General features: G+C 44.6%; 1 protein-coding gene across 3 annotated transcripts in view; it reads right to left on the bottom strand.

Annotated features, from left to right (window-relative positions):
* Positions 1-5,570: 5,570 nt before the first annotated feature.
* Positions 5,571-23,022, bottom strand: part of tmem81 (transmembrane protein 81) — a 33,563-nt gene continuing 16,111 nt past the window's right edge. For all 3 annotated transcript variants that reach the window (XM_039788748.1, XM_039788746.1, XM_039788747.1), the window contains exons 4-6: positions 6,705-6,820; positions 5,926-6,119; positions 5,571-5,707 (exon numbers count right to left, since the gene is read on the bottom strand). In XM_039788748.1, the coding sequence (XP_039644682.1) occupies positions 5,588-5,707; positions 5,926-6,119; positions 6,705-6,820 (430 nt within the window). In that variant the 3' untranslated portion in view covers positions 5,571-5,587. The remainder of the gene's footprint in view (positions 5,708-5,925; positions 6,120-6,704; positions 6,821-23,022) is intronic.

The following is a 23,022-nucleotide window of genomic DNA, read 5'->3' on the forward strand; positions in this document are numbered from 1 at the left end:
AATTCATTGCCTCGAAGCTTCGTTAAATCAAAGGTTGTACGGCTCACTGTGTTTCCGCACGGAGGATTATTACTAGCGCACAAGAGGTTTGCGCTTCTGCGAACACAACACAAGCACAGACAGTATATAAACACAAGACTGACGGCCCAGATTACAAATGAAGAAAGACGAAAATAGCGAGGGTCTAAGAGAAGGCGAGAGAAAACTATGGAAAGTTTGGGATAATTTTAGAGTGCAAACATGCTGCTACATCATCTCTGTAACAAACCTCCAGTGTACTCATCCATTCCACGGAGCCAACCCGACACAAGGTAGCTAACGTCTGCTGCTCTCGTCCACCGCGCTGTTTACACAACTAGCCTACAGCATGCTACTCTGCTAATAGCAGTGTTTTACACAACTAGCCTACAGCATGCTACTCTGCTAATAGCAATGTTTTACACAACTAGCCTACAGCATGCTACTCTGCTAATAGCAATGTTTTACCAACAAGCTAAAACGAAAGCTGTCGGTTTGTAGTCTAACTGTTTATTAGTTTGCTTCTAATCTTTGGAAACTTAGCTGCTGCCGGAGACAAACCGGCTCCTCCCCCCAGCATGGCTACTTAATATGCACGTGAATGACGTCATCATGCATTCTTTATTCTTTCTCCTCACCATGGCTATATCTATGCTTCTCACTGTGTATTAGGCTTCTGAAAATGTGTCCCCCAGAACAGTGTAGTTGAGTAGCCCTGCTGTAAGCTTCGTACAGTCACATTTACCCTCTGGTCAGTGAACAGCTCTTTTGCATATCCAGTGTAAAGAGCCAGAGGCAAGAAGGGGAATGGGGTGAAAAGTACTAACATTTGGGCCGCCAAAAATGTACTATTGTAATGTATTTTTTTTTAAGGGTCTTGGAATTTGGCAATACATTTTTTTGCTTTTTCTAAAAAAAGAAACCTGTCTTTTCTATATAACAAGCGACAGGTTTCCTTTTTTTTAGTAGAATATTCGATTACTAAAATAATCGATAGCTGCAGCTCTATCTGGAAATGAAAATACATCTATAGTTGGGGCTTCTATCATCTCCTGATGTATGTTTAACTAACAAAGTAATACAGCTGCTTCATCAACGGGATCCTCGACAAAAGGACATGCCATGTTCGAGAAAAAACCTTTAGTCTATAACGTTACCTAACTGAGTTAATGAAACAATCCTATTTTATTGATGCAGATGACAAAATTGCGCTGAAATGCGCCTGATACAGACTGAATGAATGAATGAGGAAATGAATGAGGAAATGAATGAGCGCTGTGTCATAGGGAGGAGACTGAGAAGAAAACCTGCTCCCGACCAGGTTAGGTTCACAGGCTCAGTTACCATAGTAACTGACTCTGAAAAACCGAAAACCCAGAGTTTCCCTCATCTCAGGGTTAACAAACTCAGAGTTTTCACTAAACCTGCATTCTGAAATGGACCCCAGGTCTCAGTAGCTATGTTTCCATCGACCCGTTTTTATCCGAATTAAGTGATGTCGAATAAAAAATGCCTTATGGAAACAGTAAAATCCGACTGAATTTCATGAATATCGACTCAAATGAAATACGTTCGGTCTCATCGGATTTTCTCTTGATCGATATACAGCTTATGCGATAAACGCTGATGGAAACGTTATTTGCCGAATAAATAATGAATTGCGATTAAGTTTTAGGTCATTTTATGGTTGCAACCCGCAATAAAACGAAGAAGAAGAAGTTTCAGTTCATTTCCGCCCAGTATTTCCGCTCTGTTTGCAAAACAAAACAGATGTAAGTGGACAAACGAGGAGACGAGATACTTTTTAAATTTAATTTACCAGAAAAATATAACAGCTATTTTAGATAGCAAAAATCTAAGAAACGGCATAATTTATCAGGAGCTCGCAAAGGAAATGACCAACAGTTACGACAGGGACATTAAACACTAAACTTGAAAAAGCTTAACGTGGTTTAATGTATCTAAACAACGATGATCATCACCAGATTTATCATTGTTATATCTTGTCATGAACACTTAAGCCTGTCAAAAAAACTAAATCGAAATCCAACGATTATAGAAGTTATCTCACGTTAATATTTTCTTCATCAGTGGCCGTATTAATATGGCGAGGAAAAAGCTTAACGTGGTTTAATGTACCTAAACAATGATCAATCATCACCAAATTTCTCTCTCATATTACCCATCATAACCACGGAAAACTGTCAAATAATCTAACCCAAAGTCCAATTATTATGGACGTTATCTGACATAAAGCGTTTATGCTTCAGGGCAGCGGAGCGGCTGGGGGTTGACTCTCCACGGTTCTCATTGGCTTTATAAATCCTAATGTAAAGAGCAACGGTGGTTTATGTACCTAAACAACGATCAATCATCACCAAAAAATCCTCTTCTATATTGCTCATCATAACCACTTAAAAACGGTCAAATCTAACCCAATATCCAAATATTATGGACGTTATCTGACACATTAACGTGAGATAACTTATAATCGTTGGATTTGGATTTTGTTTTTTTGACAGGCTTAAGTGTTCATGACAAGATATGACCATGATACATCTGGTGATGATTGATCGTTGTTTAGATACATTAAACCACGTTAAGCTTTTTCACGTTAAGCGTTTTAGAATGTCCCTTACGACAAGCCGTGGGACGTCCTGCGGAGTACATGGAAGGCGCTCAAACAGCGATACACGGCTCAAAAAAGAGAGTTGTCTCGCAGCGGTGCCGGAGGGAAAATATAAGGCAAATTCCATCTTTTTGATGAGCTGGATCATATCCTCAGACAAAGGTCCATCGGAGCTTAGGCTATAGCTTGGCTTCTAATATTAACAACTTCTTTTGTCTAGCAAAACTTTGTTCGCAAAAGTTCGCTTGAATCTTGTGCGATTCAGTTAAAAAATGAATGGAAACACCATAAAATGTCTCAAATCAATTCGATATACCAATTTAATCGCAAAACAGCATGTGACGTCATTACGCACAGGTTTTTATTCGCTTTAAAGCTGTTGGATGGAAACACACTTTCACCAGCTTTATTCGCATGTGTTTTTTTACCGAACTTCAGATAATTCGATTGACAAGTGGATGGAAACTTAGCTAGTGAGAGCAAGGAAGTCAAGGGATTGCAGGCTGGCAACAAGGGGGTAAGCCTCTCCCCAGAACGTGTAGCTCCTACTCTGACAGCGAATAACTTTATATCTGAAGCATTTAAAGACTCTATTTGTCCATTGTTTATTTCTAAAGAAACACAACAATGTATAAAACAGTCCTTCCAGAAAAACGCTGAGTTTTTTTGTGATTGTTGCGGGCAAAAATCTTTGATTATGCGGCACGTTTTCTTAAAAAATGCGATGGAATATGCAGGATATTTATGCAATTTTATGCGATGAAATTGCGGGAACTTGCAAAAATTGCGGGAACTTGCAAAAACTGCGGTTTGATGAAAAAGAAGAAAAAGTGATTCCCCCAACACCCTGCTTTTTTAAACTTAATTTCCAAAAATAGTTTAGATATTAAGTCATTGCAATAAGTAAACAAATAAGATACAAAAATATATACAAATAATATTAAAGTAAAAATAAAAGCAATAGTCTAAACTGAGGAAAATAAAAGATACAAAAGAGACAGACTTTTAAAAATTGTTAATAATATAGACAGCAGGAGCACTTAAACAAAAAAATGTGAGTAGACATCAGATATTAAGATAGCTTTCTTATTGGATACCAATTTAAGAGACTCAAAGTACATGTCAAATTCAACCTCCAACACCTGCTTTTCGATGATGTTCACGTCGCGTAATTACGTCACTTAACGTTCCCATGGCAACAGGGGAAAATGGCTGCTCTTGTGTGAAGTAAACGCAACATTTTTTCAACTTTCTGCTAAGATATATGTAACTTTTTAGCAACGAAAATGCGGGGATTATGAAATCATACAAGCACCGCATATTTTGCGCGGAAATTGGCAATTTATGCGGCGAAAGTGCGGCATATTTGAAAAAATGCGGCCCCCGCATAAATATGCGGACTTTGGCTGATTATGCATTGAATTATGCAATCGCATAATCGCGTTTTTCTGGAGGGACTGATAAAAGGCTCCATTACCTTGTATCTCACGTTATGGCTCCGTAGCAGACGTTTTTGTTGATTGTGTCATAACCACGAGACTTACTGTCACACAGTAGAGGAATAACCGTATAGTACAGGAGAAGCTCGCAGGCAGTTTTGACTTACATTCGCTGTTTAAGTTTAATTACTAATGTTAACTAGCATTTTAGTTAGCAATAATTAGCCTGTGCCTATGTTATCTCCTTACATATACCTACGCTCTCCGTCTCTGTAAGATTGGGAATGATTGAGATTTCTCTTGGCACAGCTACCAGAAGACTTCCAACTTTCAGACAGGTTGCTCACGTTACATTTACATCTTCAAGCTCAGTTGGAGGCTGCGCAGTAACGCTCAGCCATCACCGGAAAAGTGCTTCTAATATCCTTCACTGGTCTCCGACCAGAGACACGGGATCTGTTGGTCCAGTTTATATACTGTCTATGACTGGCAAAGCCAGATATGAACTCAGTCTTGCGACATGCAGTTCCACAGGTCACCTGCGACAAGGTGTTGAGTGAGTGGAACGGGTGGGATAGGTAAGAGAGGTCAGATTGCTGAATGTTGCGAACTTATGCATGGTTTGTAGTATCTCCGAGAGGATACACAAAAAGGAATGGAGAAGCAGCATATTTCCAGATAAAGACACTGAGCACTGTAAGTAAGATATCAGATATGAAGAAGATATCAAGCCCACTTAATTTCCCACTTAGCCTTCCAATAAGACTCCCGCGTAGACTCTTTTATCTTTGTCCTTCGAGTCTTCGTCCGATGAGGCTGCCGCTTCACGCAAATGCCAGTATTAAATACAAGGAGGTGATTGGTGTTGGCTGCAGGTGAGGAGGCCCCACCCTAGCTAATCAGTCAACAAAACACCTGGACAGTCGTTAAGCTCCACACTTCACACTAAGCTAGACTGAAACTAAATACTTTCAGTCACTTTAAGTAAAACCACTAAATTCTTGCCAAAAAACACAGCAAATCCAGCAAACACACAGCAGAAGTACAAAAAGTAGAAAAAGCAGCAATACCCAAATAAAGTAAGTACTTAAATTAATATCTAGCTGTCTAGTAGTAAGTTTCCTTAGAAGTCAAATGCACTCACTCAGTACAATGTAGGGAAATTCTATCTCTGCATTAAACCCATCCTAAGCATTAGGAGCAGTGGAGCAACTTGGGGTTCAGTGTCTTGCTCAAGGACACTTTGAAAGTTGTATAAATGCAGAAATGTGTTTGTTTGACTAGGTATAGTTGTCTTGCATTGATAAAAGTAATGAAATAAATATTTGTTTCAACTCAAAGTATTAAGTTAAAACAGTGAGTTAGGTTGAAGCGATTAAAGGCCAATCAATTTTGACCACTTACAAAACAGCTAGAACATGAAGTGAAGTGAAGATCAACTTTATGTACTTAAATTTCCTAGTTGAAACAAAGAATCTTCAAGTAGAGCTAACTTGCATCTTCAAGGCAGCAGGTGTGTTTTCCAAGTTAAACCAACTTGATATGTCCTACAGTGTGTCCAGTAGAGCCCCAGAAGAATCAGTCCAGCCCCGACGCCTGCCAGGCTCAAACTGATCAGCACCTGTGTTTTCAGGCAGATAAAATGCACTGCTGTTGAGAAGAATCATTACTTTGGCATTGCCCATGAAATGAACATGTGAATTTAATTTTATGTAGTGATTTTTGTTTTGGATATGGTGGCTACACAAAAAATTTTTGTAACAGCAATATGTCAAATTAAACATGTAATTTAAACATCATTGCATCCCCAAACCCATCACTTTCTAAACCTAACCGTACTGTGTAAAGAAGAGCCGTCCTGTAGTCTTGCTGGTCTGACATGGTCTGGTTCTGCTGGTTTCCAGTGGAGTCCCACTGGACCAGAGAGCTTTCATAGTCCAGATTTAGAATGCCGACGGGCAAAACCCGGATCCCCCAGTAAACTGTCTTCACAATGTGGAAGGTGGCATCCTGCACAACACAGCAATAGGTGCCTGGTAATTGGACATGATTAGTTAATTTATTGGCACTTTTCCTAAATGTGTTTACATTCATCAGCTGACAAGCAGGAGGTGTTTGTGTCATATGCTTTGTGTGCATTTGCCTGTGTAGCAATGTCTCTGTTTGACAACCAGTACTGTTTCTAGGATATCATCATCAAGTTTTAATTACATTTTGAAGCGTTCTATGTCTAGAAGTTATAAACATTGAGACACTGATTTAAACCGCTAACTCAAAACCATTGCAATTATTAAGTTAGCTTCTTAGCTAGTGTGGCTCTGTGATAAAAAAATTTTTTTATATCAAATAACTTAAAATTGTTTTATAGTCATCCTGTAATTTGAGAGTCAAAGAAATCTGTATTTACACATTTTCTTTCACATGTACCTTTACTTGGTTGAGGATAAGCAACTGTAGAGTCGGACTCATACCTCCAACCCATCTTTTTTTAATCTTCAGTTGCCAAATTCAACTTAAAATTTCTCACAATACCAACCCTGCTTACGAGCTCCAGGAAATTAAGTGTTGAACATAAACCAAAATCCAGGGTCTGTGTGAGCATGTGCAGGTGTGTTTACCTGCGTCCTCCTCCGCGATGGGGTCCAGAATCACTCGGTCCAGCAAAGGAGCATGCCAGCGATCAAACAGAGAGTCGTCGGAGCTGATTACTCCTCGGGCGTATCGCCACGATACTCTGAGCCATAAAGGAAAACATTACATGTAAAACATTAAAGGTCCCCTATTGTAAAAAGTAAGAGTTCCATGTCTTGTTTGATCATAAAGCAGGTTGAGGTGCTACATAAATACTGTCTACTGAGATCCACGGAGAAATGCACACAGCCCAAATTCAGAAACTGCCGCTACAATGCAATGATGATGCAGTGACTCTGAAAGCGCAGATGTGGAAGACAACACATGGCTGACCAATCAAAGCAGACTAGGCTTTTTCAGGAGGGCGGCTTAAAGAGACAGGCGCCAAAGAATTTCTAATAAGGGAAGAAGTGCCACTCTCTTGTTACTTCCGGCTTCTGAACTGGTTGCAGTTCCACTATTGATCCATATAGGGGGCGCTCACAGGCGAGTCGAAATCCACTTTTCTCAGGATATCATTTTTTGTCTAGTAATTTGAATGTTGCATTCGAAAGGGGAGGCTAGGCAAATACACACTGCTGGGTGTTAGATTTTTTTAAAGTGGCTTTTTTGTTCTAAAAAGCCTTTTAAAATGTCCATGATGTCATAAACATATATGGCCAGAGATACTTCTTTACAGCAAGCTCTGAGTCGCTTCCTTTGTTCTCTAAAGGCTTCGACAACACAGCTGACAGATTAGACTCTCCCTGTCAATACACATGCTAGAAAGAGGTTTGCTAATGTTATAAAGACCACGCCGAAATATTCACTCTGACATTCTGGTTCTACTTCGGATGCCGTCAAGTGGGATCTCTAATCGGAATCAGTCCTTCACTGACCAATCAGCATTTATTAGCAGAATGCTAGTGTTATGGGCAACAACGACTCAACCTGTAAGAAATCAAAAGGACATAAGTACTCTTTCATTCAACTTTCGACCTATAATCCATGTTGAACTTGGAAAAACTACAATCAAATCTGAAATTTCTCAACGACATTCAGGCGAAAGAGACAAATTTAGCCGTCTAGCTCCATAGAGTCCCATTCATTTTGCACTCGCCTGCGATCACCCCCAGTGGAACTCTGGTGGAACTGCTACCAAATTCGGTACAATGGGGCTGAATAGGCGTGGAAAGGCTTTCCGTAGACCGGCTTTGCAGGCACTAAAACGGAGCGTTTCAGACAGAGGGTGAATAGGGTTTTTGAACATTAAAGAATGTAAACATGTTCTCGGAGAAACCCAGATTTACCTGAAGTCTGACCGGCAGTGAGATGTTGCTGTTCCTAATGCTATATTGGGTTTATCAAAGACGCTAGCAAAGCAAGAAACGTCAGCTAGGTCGGAAAAATAATGGACGTAGCATCAGTCACCCAGTGGTTTGTGGACTGCTGTATGCAACTGGATATGGCGATTTTTTATTTTTTTAATTTTATGAGAGGGCGGAGTTGGAGAGGAAGATGTGGCCAGGCCAGTGTTGTTTATGGATGCAATGGCGCTGCGCTAAGCTAAATGCTAAAGAGAGACAGTTGCAGAATTTCAACCGTTCTGAAGCGAGTCATCTAGTGGAGATTTACCACTAGATAAACAAAGTACTGCCACCATTCATCTGCATTTACTGCAGTACAGAAAATCTGCAAACTTTCCCTTAAGTTACCAGAAAACGCTAGTGGTGGAAGAAGCACGTGACCAGCGGCTGCTATGCTTGCAAGAGACTGAGCTCCGACACTTGCCTCCGTATTTCATTAAGTAACCAGGTCTATTACTTTTTCTTCTACGCCAAATCGTTTTGTCTGTTGTCACTCGGTGAAACGCCTGCAGGCACGAAAGAGTGTGTCTCGTCGCCTGGGCTGTCTTGCTCGTTCGGAGAAATTTGCTAGCATGTCGACGACTAATGGAGTGGTGGCTAATGTGAACACGTTCTCTAATATGGAAGAATTAATTGACCGGGTCTTGGAGAAGCAGCTACATGTGCTTAAATCAGTGATCTACAGCGCAGTGATGGGAGTGCTGGCCGAAATGAATGGCTTGGGGGCAGAACCTGAGATTTAGGAAATCATGGTATGTGAGCCGGACTAATCTGACTGCGTCACACTCAAGATCCAGCGGCTTCGGATGCCTGAAGGGATACAACACGAGCTGGCACCGCACGTTGAACGCAACTCGGACTCGTTCATCTGCCGCGCTGCCCTGGGAACGACCCGCGGAGCGAGAGAGTTCACCTTTGCTGCAGCCGCTGAGCCGGGTGTTTTCTGGCTGGAATTAGAAGAGGAGGAGGACGTGCTACATACATGGACCATCGCGCGCCGCAAGGAAACGGAGAGCGACAGCGGGACTTTGCGTCTGATGCCGGGACCGCGACTGGAGGACTCCGCACCTGTGGACTAACGGTATTTGGGCCACTGTACAGAGTTTGACTGGAGGACGCTGTGTGTAAGTTTTGAAACCAACCGTTGGAGGGACATCTAACCAGACTGTAAGGAATGATGAATGCTGGGTACTCAGTCTACAATCTATATTTTTGAGGACATTTAAGCTAGACTGAAAGAACATGAGGGATACGGTCTGTTCAGCTCATAGTCTGCTTATTGCTCCAACTAGATTGGAGCTAGATTGGTTTTTCACACAGCTTCGTCCAGAAATAGTTTGAAGATGTTTATAATATTGTTCATGTTTAACATAAAAATTCACTAGACCTGTTTCAATTAACCTGTGACTTAAGTCAGGAGGTGTAGTTTTGAGCTGGAGTTTTGCGCAAACTGCATTTGATGTGGTCACACATCTTACAGATAGGGGAGGTGGGTCTGCGGTCTCAGAGGGTTAGGGGATTTATTTTACTTTTTATGTTTTTGTCACACCTTGCTCAGAGCTGACATTTCAACCTTTGCTACAGATTTGTCAGCAAAATCCGGTAGGGTACTCGAGACATGTATGCATGTATATTTTGAAGATGGCTGAGCTTTCAATCCTTTCAGTTAACATCAGGTGGCTAAACGGGACGATCAAACAAGCTAAATTCCTGGATGGCGCCGCGTGAGTGGCTGCTTGTTACAGCAGCTCTGAATTTTTCTACCTTTTTTTTAGTGTTTTTACTGTGTTTTTGTGTTTTTTTGTTGTTATTTTTCTTGTCACTTCGACACTTTAAGCAAGTGTGGAGCTAGGGATGTTCATATTTGTGACATTCGTAGTTTGCCTCTTGCTGTTTTTGGAACTTTTTGGCACGGCTGTGGGAAGCTCACCCAACATGGCTCCCCATTCAACCACGGCCCCATTGGTTTACACTCGGGATCAGCTGTTGGCTCTGCGCCACACACCCCTTCTCTGTGCAGAGCAGCAGGAGATCCCCACAGAGTTACGGAGAAGGAAAGAGATGCGCAAGAGTGCAGAAGCGAAAGAAGCGAAAAGACGGGTATAAACCATGTTTACCATTTGTCATCATGGGGGAACGGAGATCTCTCTCCAACAAGATGGAAGAGCTGGGCGCCGGACCCGGCTGCAGAGGGAGTACCGGAATGCAGCCTCATGTGCTTCACTGAGAGGCGGTGCTGTGTAACTTTCTCCGGACTCATACGTCACCCTGGATGGTTTTAAACTCTTACGAGCGGACAGGAAAGCAACGGAGAGTGGTAAGAAAAAGGGAGGGGGGATCGCTGTGTTTGTGAACGATAGATGGTGCCACCCAGGACACATCGTTGTGAAGGAGCAACTCTGCACTAGAGACTTGGAGCTGTTAGCGGTTAGCATGCGGCCATACTGCCTCCCGAGGGAGTTCTCACAGGTTATTGCTGTGACCGTGTACATCCCTCCCTCGGCGGTCGCTGCTGCAGCTACAGATCAGATCTACACTGTCGTCTCTAAACTTCAAAACCAGCACCCCTATTCCATCCTCCTCATCTCTGCGGATTTCAATCATGCTTCCCTGTCCTCTGCTCTCCCCACCTTTACCCAGTATGTGAAATGCCACACCAGAGGCGTTACAACTTTGGATTTACTGTATGCAAACATCAAAGATGCCTACACCTCATCACCCCTCCCGCCACTTGGCCGCTCAGATCACAACCTCATCCACCTGGTCACAGACTACACCCCTGTGGTGACCAAACACCAACACGTGAAGAGGCTTGTGAAGCAGTGGTCTGAGGAGGCCACTGATAGGCTCAGAGACTGCTTTGAAACTACAGACTGGGAAGCACTGTGCAGCCCCCATGGCAGTGACATTGATAGTATGACCCAATGCATCACAGACTATATTAACTTCTGTGTGGAGAACACTGTGCCCTCCAAGTTGGTTCAGTGTTTTCCCAACAACAAACCCTGGGTGACCTCTGGGATTAAGGCCCTGCTAAATGAAAAGAAGAGGGTTTTTGCATCAGGGGACAGAGAGGAGCTGCGCAGAGTCCAGAAGGAACTCCGGCAGAGGATCAGGAAGGGGAAGGATATCTACAGGAGGAAACTGGAAAAGCGGCTGGAACAGAACAACGCCAGGGACGTCTGGAGAGGGCTGCAGAACATCTCAGGCCACGGCAAAGGTGTGGGGAGAAATCAAGCCAGCGGAGACAAGGACTGGGCAGATGAACTGAATCTGTTTTTTAACAGATTTGATTCTGCCTCCTCGCCCTCTTCTCCAACCACCGCCCCTTTTTTCACACCTCCCCTAGCCGGCCCTCCCCTTCCCCTCCCCTCCCCTCCTCAGCCTGATACCTTCAACGACCACCTTTAACTACCAACAGCCCACCAGCCCGCTCCCTCCCCCCCCTCATCAGTTCACCACCCCCCTCTCACCCCCCCTGAGAACCACATCACCAACCATCCCCACATCCCCACCCCAGTCATCCTCCACTCCCTTCTCCATAACAGATGATCAGGTGAGGAGTCAACTAAAGAAGATCAAGGCAAGGAAGGCCCCGGGCCCGGATGGCATCAGCCCAAGACTTCTCAAGGACTGTGCTGACCAGCTCTGTGGTGTGGTCAGGCACTTGTTCAACCTGAGCCTGAGCCTGGAGAAAGTCCCAGTTCTGTGGAAGACCTCCTGTGTGGTCCCGGTACCGAAGACGCCGCGCCCGAAGGAGCCAAACCACTTCAGGCCTGTTGCATTAACTTCTCACCTGATGAAGACCATGGAGAGGATTATCCTGCGACACTTGCGACCCCTGGTGGGCACACAGCTGGACCCCCTGCAGTTTGCTTACCAGCCTGGGATTGGGGTGGACGACGCAGTGATCTATCTTCTGCACAGATCGCTGCTACACCTAGAGGACAGCGGGAGCACTGTGAGAGTCATGTTTTTCGACTTCTCCAGTGCTTTTAACACCATCCAGCCTTCACTGCTCAGAGTAAAGATGGAGAGTGTTGGAGTGGACCAACACCTGGCTGCTTGGACAACAGACTATCTCACCAACAGACCACAGTATGTGAGGCTTCATCAATGTGTGTGTGACGTGGTGCTCTGCAGCACAGGTGCCCCTCAGGGTACGGTGCTATCCCCATTCCTTTTCACCCTCTACACCTCGGACTTCACTCACAACTCCACCCACTGCCACATCCAGAAGTTCTCAGATGACACAGCCGTTGTTGGATGTGTTTCTGAGGGAAACGATCTGGAATACAAGACGGTTATCAGGGACTTTGTCAGCCGGTGTGAGCTCAACCAGCTTCAGCTTAACACCAGCAAGACGAAGGAGATGATCGTCAACTTTAAGAGGAAAACATCCCACTTCACACCAGTGAGCATTCAGGGATCGAACATTGAGGTAGTGAAGAGCTACAAATTCCTGGGTGTTCACCTAAACAATAATCTGAACTGGACTGATAACACCCATGCTCTTTACAAGAAGGGCCAGAGTCGCCTCCATCTCCTGAGGAGATTCAGGTCCTTTGGAGTGTGCAGGACTCTCCTCAGGACTTTTTATGACTCTGTGGTGGCCTCTGCCATCCATTATGCTGTGGTCTGCTGGAAAGGAGGCAGCTCGGACAGAGACAGGAGCAGACTCAATAGACTGATCAGGAGAGCGAGCTCTGTCCTGGACTGTCCTCTGGACTCCATAGAGGTGGTGGGGGAGAGAAGGATGTTAGCCAAACTGACATCCATCATGGACAACACCTCTCACCCCCTACATGACACTGTGGGGTCCCTGAGCAGCTCCTTCAGCAGCAGACTGATACACCCACGGTGTAAGAAGGAGAGGTACCGCAGGTCCTTCATCCCGGCCGCTGTCAGACTCTACAACACCTACACCACCCGATAATTGTTGTAGTTCTTTTTCTTTTTTTCGGGTCCTGTCTCAATCACCCACCACTCAGCATGGCTCTATGTATATATTTCTTATTATCTGTATTTATATTTTTCCATTCCAAGTACTTACTTTTTCAATATTATTTATATTATGGTCACACTTAAATATAAATATAATTTATATTATGGTTAATTACTTTCGCTGTTATGTAATTACATATTTTTCAATCTAATTTCACGTCAATTACTTACATTACAGTATTTTTTTTGCACTATGGCCACCTCACTTTACTTAAATACTTTTGTTTGTTTGTTTGGTTGTTGGTTTGTTTTTATTGTGGAAAAACTGCTGCTGTAATAAGTGAATTTCCCCATTGTGGGATAAATAAAGTATTATCTAATCTAATCTAATCTGATTATTTAAGAAGGAAAAACATAGACGTGGCACTTATACAAGAGTGACACTTACGTAAAAGAGATGTAAATCGTCTACAAAATAAATACTTTAAAGGTTGCTGCTTCAACTAGTGACGACACCAAAACCAAGGGCTCCATCGTGTTGCTGTTGCGGAAATCTGCACTTACCGTAGACAAAAGCATTAAAGACTCTTCAGGCAGGATATCTTATATATGTACTAAGGCATGGATACCCGACCCGAGGCCGACGGGTCCCGACGGTACCCGACCGGCCGGGCCAGGTTTGGACAGATATTTAGAAATTATGGTCGGGGTCGGGTCGGGCTCAGTCACATCAGCGCGATAAGGCATTTGTTGTAAAATAGTGCTGCGGCTCCTTTTTAAGAGAGCTCAGTGTGTGTGTGTGTGTGTGTGTGTGGTAAGTGGGCAGAAGAGAGATAGAGAAAGAGAAAGCAGACATGTTGTAGATGCAACCAGAGCAGAGTTAGTGGTTATTCATGTTATAACGTCGGCCCTGGAGGTTACCAGTCTCCCCTGGTTTTCTGATCACGGTCGGAAACGAAGCGATCAGGAAAGGTTAACCCATTGAACATTTTAACAGCTTATTAACGTGCGCTTGTTGCCCCGTGTGCGGTGATGCGTTCATCTGTTGACATTTATTTATTTATTATCACTTTAAAATAAACCGACGTGAGAGGACGCTGGCGCTGGTTATTCGCCGCTTCTCCGTCTGCTATTCATCTGCTATTCGTCTGCTATTCGTCTGCTATTCTCTTGTGTTTGTGTTCGCTGTACCCCCTACCTCTGGACAGCCTCTGTACCTCTGGACAGTCTCTCTGCTGGTTCCCGAAGCCGCCTGGGCTCCTTGACCGGACTCTTGCCTCGTCGGTTAGCCGCTAGCTAGCTAGCTGCCCCCATTCACCAAACGCGTGGCGGCTAATCCTAGCTGCTACGGCGGCTAACCCGATTGCTGACCTCCTCCTCATAGGCAACCTCCACCAGATGCGAGCCGCGACCAAGACTAGACATTCCTCTCCTTCGGTCATGCAGTGGATCATTTTGGCATTCACCTCATTCATCCATCTCCACCTCCACCTCTGTGCACCTAGCCCATGGCTAACCACTATCACGGAGCTCTCCGTCCCTCCGCTCGGCATCATGATCAAATATTCAACTCTGCAACTGGTCCAATTCGTCAACTACTCCATTCCATCCTGCATCCCAGTCATCAAACGCGCTCGGACTTCGCATCGACCACGTTACATCCACAGAAGCTCTGCCGCCAAGTTTGTTTTCTTCCACCACGGACAATCCATTCCATCCATCTGGTCACCTGCACGCTCTGTTGCACCTGTCCCACGTCATCAGAATGCTTCACCCACTGGTTCACATAGGGCTGAACGCATCATCAGGCTACACAGAAAACCCGGACCGGACTACAGTGCTTTCCCCACTTCACATACACTCAATAATACTCTCCAATCATTTGCTAATCGGCTCACTGTCCCCCCTCAACTGCAATACCCGCACACCCCAACGACCACCGCGACTGCTAACCGGGACAACCTCAGATCTCTCCAGCCTGCTCCCATCCCACCACCCTCTCACCATGCCAACTTTGCCCTCCTCAACACCCGATCGCTCAACAATAAAGCCCCTGCCCTCCATGAACTAATCCTCGACAACACTCTTGACTTCCTTCTGCTCACCGAAACCTGGCAACAACCCAACGACTTCTTCTCCCTCAACCAAGCATCCCCCCCTGGCTACAACTACATCTGCAAACCCCGCCCCTCCCACCGTGGAGGTGGCCTCGCCGTCATTTTCAATCAGAACTTCCGGATCACAGAACTCACCCTCCCCTCAGTATCATCGTTTGAATATCTCGCCTTCAAAACTCTTTCCTCCATGACAGTCATCCTCATTTACCGGCCACCTAAACCAAATCCCTCCTTCCTCTCTGATTTTACTGAACTCCTCACACTAGCCTCATCTCTCTCTCCACGTCTGCTGCTACTCGGTGACTTAAACATCCACATGGACTCCCCCACCTGCAAGCTCTCATCAGAATTCAACATTTTACTGGATAACTTCTCTCTCACCCAACATGTCACATTCCCCACCCATGAAAAAGGTCACATCCTCGACCTGGTCTGCTCCACCAACCAACCAGTGCTCGACCTCCATCCATGCCTCTTTCCCCTCTCTGATCACAAACTGATACGGTTCACCATCCCTTCTCCAACCCCACGCCCCCGCCTCCTCAGAGAAATCACCTTCCGCAACCTCAAATCTATCAATCCCCACCATCTCTCTGACCTGCTCTCCACCACTCTCCACCTGGACTCAACCCTCACCTCACCCGATGACCTTACAGACCACCTCAACTCCACCTTGTCTACCTCCCTCAACACCCTGGCCCCCTCAAAACAAAACTCGTCACTTTTAACACCTCTTCACCCTGGTACACACCTGCACTCCGGAAAGGAAACAAACTGGCCGCCAACGTGAACGTCTGACAAAGAAATCATCCCTCACAGTCCATCATGAAGCCTATAAATCCCATCTCATCGCCTACAAAGATGCCCTCATTGCTGCCAAATCTGCCTACCTCTCCACCATCCTCACCGACCCCTGCCAAAACCCCAGAACCCTCTTCTCCACATTGAACAACCTCATCAAGCCTCGGACCAACAGCCTCCTTACCTCTACTCCGGATCTCTGCAACTCATTCCTCCACTTTTTCACTGACAAAATCAATCTCATTTACAAATCTCTATCCCCTGTATCTGACCTCCCAGGATCTACTCCAGCACCTACCTTGGACCCTCCTCTCCCCATCCCTCCAGACCTCCCGACCCCTCCTCCACACTTCCTCCTCTCCCAGTTTGACCCGGTCACTCCTCCTGAAATCTCCAAACTCATCAGCTCTTCCAAACCCACTACCTGCTCCCTTGACCCCCTCCCTACTCCACTTCTGAAGTCCTGCCTCCCGGTCCTATGCCCCTACCTCACTAACCTCTTCAACTCCTCACTGTCCCTTGGAACTGTCCCCTCTGCTTTCAAAACTGCCGCTGTCACCCGAATCCTTAAAAAACCTGGTCTGGATCCCTCCTCTCTCAACAACTACCGCCCAATATCCAACCTCCCCTTTCTGTCTAAAACCCTGGAACGCATAGTCGCCTCACAACTACAAACCCATCTTCATGCCAATAACCTATTCGAACCTCTCCAATCTGGTTTTCGCCCCCTACACAGCACAGAAACCGCTCTCCTCAAAGTCCTCAACGACCTCCTCACCTTTGCTGACACCGGTTCCCTCAACATCCTCATCCTCCTCGACCTGAGTGCAGCCTTCGATACTGTGAGCCATAACATCCTGCTCACCAGACTCAAAGACCTCGGTATCAAAGGTACTGCACTCAGCTGGCTCCACTCCTACCTTTCCAACAGATCCCATTTCATCTCTCTCCACAACCACACCACTCAGCCGGTCTCCTCTCCATCCAAAAGTCCAACCTGCACTGTTTTGGGGACAGAGCCTTCTCCAGAGCAGCTCCCAGGCTCTGGAACTCCCTCCCCCAAGAGATCCGCACCTCTGAGTCCCTCACCATCTTCCAGTCCCGCCTCAAGACCCATCTCTTCACCTCAGCCTACCCATAGTCCACCTGCCCCCCTCCCTTTTTCATCTGTATCTTGTTTTGTTCTACTTGTTTTGTTTGCTCGTTTTGTTTTGTTATGTTTTTATAATCTACCCTGCCCTGTAAAGCGACTTTGAGTCCATGAAAAGCGCTATATAAATTAAATTTATTATTATTATTATTTCCGAATGCCTTCCTACAGTTGCTTAATAAAAGCTTTCCACAAACGTAGCCTACATGTGTCATTAGTATGAGGAAAAAAATGAGATTTTAACTGTGTCGGGCTCGGGTCGGGCTCGGACACAAATTTCTTAATACCTGTCGGGCTCGGGCCGGGTTTGGTCACGCCTCTGTCGGACGCGGGCCGGCCTCGGACAGAAAAATTCGGCCCGATCCGGACTCTAATATGTACCACGATAAGGAGTAGGAAAATAGCCTCGGTATATGCACCGACTACATATGATGAAAGTTTCTTCCCACGCCTAACCAATGAATTGCTTTCTCCCAATGAATATTCACTAATTATAGGGGGATTCATGAATGCAGTAATAGATTTAAATCAGGATAGATCAGTGGTCAATCACACGAAAGCCCAAAAACGCATATCGGACATGTTTAAAGCAGTTGTGGAATCCCACCATCAGGATGCACAATCCTACTAGCAAGGATTACACTTCTTTTCCACACGTCACCTCACCCACTCCCGCATTGATTATATTTTGTGCTCCAGTGAGCTTAAGACAATGTTCCACACAATAGCAATAGAACCAGCAATTCTGTCTGATCACAATGTGCTGAAAACCACATTCCATTGTGATATGCTAGGAGAAAGATCTAGGAGATGGCAATTTAACAATTCCCTTCTCCAAAACATCGCTTTTGATACAGAGTTTAGAGCCAAGCTGGCGGAGTTTATATCAATCAATCACTCAGTTTCGGACCCCAGCGTACATTTGGCAAGCCACTAAAGGATTTATTCGAGATTTCACACCTTCCTTTGCGGTCATTTTGAAGAAAAAGAGAGAGGCAAGGATTGCGGAGTTGAAAGAACATTGTAAATCGTTAGAACAGTCTCTAAAGACGTGTTTTTCTAAATCTACACATACTCTTTTAGTCACAAATCGAGCAGAGCTAAATGATTTGCTAAGAAGGAGAGCTGAATTCATAATGCAGAGTGAGGCAAAATTACTATTTTAATGGTCGCAAACCAAGCAAATTGCTAGCTCTAAAATTAAAACAAAGCGAATCCAGAGCTACTATCAACAGCATTCGCACAGACAGAGGTATCTCAACAAATCCTAAGATATCACCGCCACTTTCCAATCCTTTTATTCAAAGTTGTATGAATCCTCCTGCAATCCAGATCCGACACAGTGGCAAAACCTGCCTCTTCTTGACCCAGAGGAGGCAGAATAACTGGGTCAACCTATAACATTAGAGGAACTTAAATCAGCATTAAAAACATCTAAGAAAGGGAAAACACCGGGGTTGGATGGAATTCCATCAGAACTTCTGCTACAATACTTTGACATAGGCATTGACCTACCATTTTACAAACTTTAACCTCAGGCCCAAGAGAGGGGCACCTTTCATCAACAAACCAACACTGCACTAATTTCGGTCATACATAAAAAGGGCAAAGATCCTACGGAGTGCTCAAACTACAAGCCCATCAGCCTCATTCGGACGGATATTAAACCCTATTCCAAAGTCTTGGCACTACGCCTAGAACGCTTTATTGAGAAGCTTGTCCACCCTGACCAATCAGGTTTTATACCAAAGCGTCACGCTGCAGACAATATACGCAGATTACTCCATGTAATAGAAGAAGCCAATAGCCTTTTGACCGCCTAGAGTGGAACTACTTGTGGCAAGTAATGGAGAGGCTTGGTTTGGGAGCCAAATTCATTGATATGGTACTATATATGTGAGTCCCATGGCCATAATTTCAACCAATGGCCTGCATTCACAGCCATTCCCTATTGTGCGGGGCTCGAGACAGGGATGCCCGCTATCTCCCATGCTATTTGCGATCTCTCTTGAACCGTTAGCCCAGGCCATAAGGCAGAATAAAATGTTATGTCCAGATTAAATCCAATAACAACTCAATATCATTATTAGTAGATGATATTTTGCTGTACATCTCTGACCTTGAGGACTCTGTCCCAAAAATTCTTAAGATCTTTAACGAATTTGGCTCAATCTCCGGCTATAAAATCAATTGGAATAAATCTAATCTTCTTCTGTTGAACAACGGACAGGTGATATCAGCTATTATTGATACAATACCAACCCAAAGCAAAATTACATATTTGGGCAACACCATTCACGCATCGCTACAGCGAGTGGTCCAGGACAACTATGAAACTATACTAAGTAGTGTTCAAAGAGATCTGGCCAACTGGTCTGCGCTGCCGGCATCGCTACGGTCCAGGATTGCTGTTGTTAAAATTAACATAGTTCCTTGTGTGAATTTCTTAAGTACAATGATCCCCTTACCCCCACCAATAAATTTCTGGAAGAAACTTGATACCATGATTCAGCAGTAGATTTGGAATAATAAACAACCTAGGCTAAAATACTCTACCCTGCAACGTACAACAAACATGGGAGGCCTGGCCCTCCCCAACCTTAAAGTGTACCACAGAGCCTTTCAGCTACGGGCCCTCAGAGTGTGGATGGACCCCTCATCCACAGTCCCATGGAGAGAAATAGAGCAAAACCTCACTGGAAGTCTAAGGCCCTGTTTACACGAGAACGCTCGCGGGTGAAAACGTAAAAATATTTTATCGGATGTGCCTTTCGTTTATACGGCGACGGCGTTTTTGGGGCTTAAAAACGCAAAAAAGTGAAACCACCCTCCAGAGTGGAAATCTTAAAAATGCTCCACCGTCACGTTTCCGTCTAAAGGGTAAAAACGCAAAAGTCTGCTAGACAGTGAAGGCACCGATCTGCTCAGTGGCTCTCGTCGCGTACGCGTTTATGTCACAGGCATGCGCCAGTACAAGAAAATAACAACAAACATGTGGGATTATTTCCATACGTCGGACCTTCAAGTTGCCCTAGCAGCTCTGATAAACATACAAGAGTCTTTTCAGCAGTTGTACGAAATATTCACAGATCGTATTACAGATCAGAGAAGGCGCATTAATTACCTCCATCAAATTGTTGATGCACCAATTCGTCGGAGGCAAACTAGACGGCTTTGGACGAGACCTGGTAGAACCAGTAAATGGTGGGACAACTTTGTGGAAGGAGTAGTTGATGACCATGCATGGCGTGAAAACTTCCGTATGTCCAAAGATTGTCTTGTTGCCTTAAGTGAAGAACTTCGTCCTTACATCAAGGGTGAAATAACGAACATGAGAGCACCTGTTGGAGTCTTCAAAAAGGTAGCTTGCACGTTGTATTATTTAAGCGACGAGGGACGGCTAAGAAAAACCGTGAACGCCTTCGGCTTATCACGGTCCACTGTTTCGGTCATCATCAGACAAACATGCAAAGCCATAACTGTCCATCTCGGTCCGAAATACATACAGTTGCCATTTTCTGTGCCCGAGGCAGAGGAGCTTGTTTCCGGATTTCTGCAGGATCATGCAATGCCCCAATGTTTGGGAGCGGTAGACGGGACTCACATTGAAATTAAACAGCCAGCCGTCAACGCCATGGACTACATAAACAGGAAGGGCAAGTTTTCCCTGAATGTCCAAGCTGTGTGAGACCACAAATACAGGTAGGCCTAATCAAGGTGTTTAAGCACTCTTGTGCTCTTTCTATGTCCCATGTATGTTTCACTGTATTGTCATTGTATACAATTGTAAAGCACTTAGAATTAAAAGATGCTATTTGCTTGCCTTACAGATTCATGGATGTGGTCATAAAATGGCCTGGAAGTGTCCACGATGCGCGTGTCTTCGCCAATTTCAAAGTGAACTCCTACTTCAAGACTGGGAAGATACCTTCACTCGAAAGGCAGATAGTGGATGGAGAGGAGCCCATACCTATCTTTCTCTTGGGGGACCCTGCCTACCCCCTTCTCCCTTACCTTATGAAAGAGTACTCAAATGGAGGCTCTACCCCATCAGAACAGTACTTTGGGCTTTGTTTGTGTAAGGCCCGTATGGTGATTGAATGTGCATTTGGTCGGCTAAAGGCCAGGTTTGCAGCCCTGAGGCGTCCCATGGACATAAATCTCCATGACCTGCCAAGTGTTATTTACGCTTGCTTTGTCCTCCACAACTACTGTGAGTCCTGTAATGACACTGTGGATCACCATGTTGAGCAGGAAGCCATAGAGCGTGACAGGGATCTGCAGCCTCCCACACAGACCAACAGCTATCTGACCGACTGTAATGAGGGAAGTGGAAAGAGAGTGAGGAGAACCCTCACCAAATACCTTGACCCTTAATGGCCTATGGACTAGACTGCACATGTGGACAGTGACCAAGGTAGCTGACCACTGGCTGTACGTTCTCTACAGCAAGGTGAGCAATGGGTCCATGAGGACTCTGTATTTTATACAGATCAGTATACCTATTGTGTATTCACGTACAGCACAGCATTGTTAAAATGACTTTTTGATTCAACTAACAAGCCACTTGTATTCCTTCATTTATTAGTCCACATGAACAGTGTTTAATCTCAGGTGTGTTTCAACCTCTGCTTGTTCAAGCTGCAAACTTGTTCTTTACTTTGTTTTTATTGCAACAGACAATTAAAAAACAACAATGCAATGAATAATAAAGTGCCATATTAACTAAAGCATGGGGTCTCTTTTTTTTTACTCCATACTTGCAACACAACAGAGCCTGGTAAATATTGTTAACAGAAGTAATGCCTCTGATAATACTGTAAACATGAATTGTTTTTGTACAGTTATCCTGACATTTACAAACCTTTGTGGCCCACTAGTGAGCCTCTGCCCAGTGGTTGAGAAATAATGAAGTTAAGTGCTTAAACAGTAGGCAGGTACTGCACAAAAAACAGTAACAAAATGTCAACAAACTAACTTTGTCTATGAACTCAAAGTTTCACAAGTTCAGTTTCTTCCTCATCGGAGTGTTCCCCCAGCAGTAACTGTCTGTAGGAGGATGGAGGTGCAGGGCCCATTGGTGGCGTTGTGTACAAATGTGCAGGGCCCATGGGTGCTGGTGTGTGTGAATGTGCGGGGGCCATGGGCTGTGCTGTGTATAAATGTGCAGGGCCCATGGGTGGTGGTGTGTACGGATGTGCGGGGGCCATGAGCTGTGCTGTGTTGTAGTGGTCAGGTGGGGCACGGTTTTCTTGTGGCTGAGATGTCAAGTGTCTCACAAGGACATCAAAACTATGGCTTATTCTAATTTGAGCCTCTGCAATTGTGTCCAGCCTACTGCTGTTGCTCCTTTCAGCCTTCTCCAAGATATCTACAATCTTCCTCTTTATGTCGAGGTCAGTCTGCATTGGATCCACCCGAATTCTCTTCTGGAGCCTTTCACCTCTATGGCCATCGAGCCTTGCCTTGAAAAGAACAGAGGGAAAGTATTAACATTCATTAGCTAATGATATCTTTGGTATTGACAATGATAAATCGTATGGCATGGTCAGTGGTGTAGTCTAATGTATTGTAGTGGGTATACTGTACTGTATATGTATGGGCCTATATATATGGGGGGGGGGGGCATATCATAGTGGGAGGTCTGGGTGTCCTCCCCCAGGAAAAGTTTCTGCATCAAAGACTTCATTTTCCTGCATTCTGACACGTTTACTTATTTTTACGGAGTTTTGTCTTATTTACGGAGGAAATATCTTTTTATTTAGCCTATGCAATGACAAAAAAACATAGATGACAAAATTATAATGGAAAGTACGTTGTTACATGTCATTGGACATTTTTAAGTGAAATCCTAGAGCTTAGTGGGTAACATGCGTATAGCTGCGTAACACGTAGACTATACCACTGGACATGGTGTATGTAGGCTATGAACAAAAACATACCTGAA

Source organism: Perca fluviatilis, chromosome 21 (genome assembly GCF_010015445.1).
Source record: "Perca fluviatilis chromosome 21, GENO_Pfluv_1.0, whole genome shotgun sequence".
Lineage (NCBI taxonomy): Eukaryota > Metazoa > Chordata > Actinopteri > Perciformes > Percidae > Perca > Perca fluviatilis.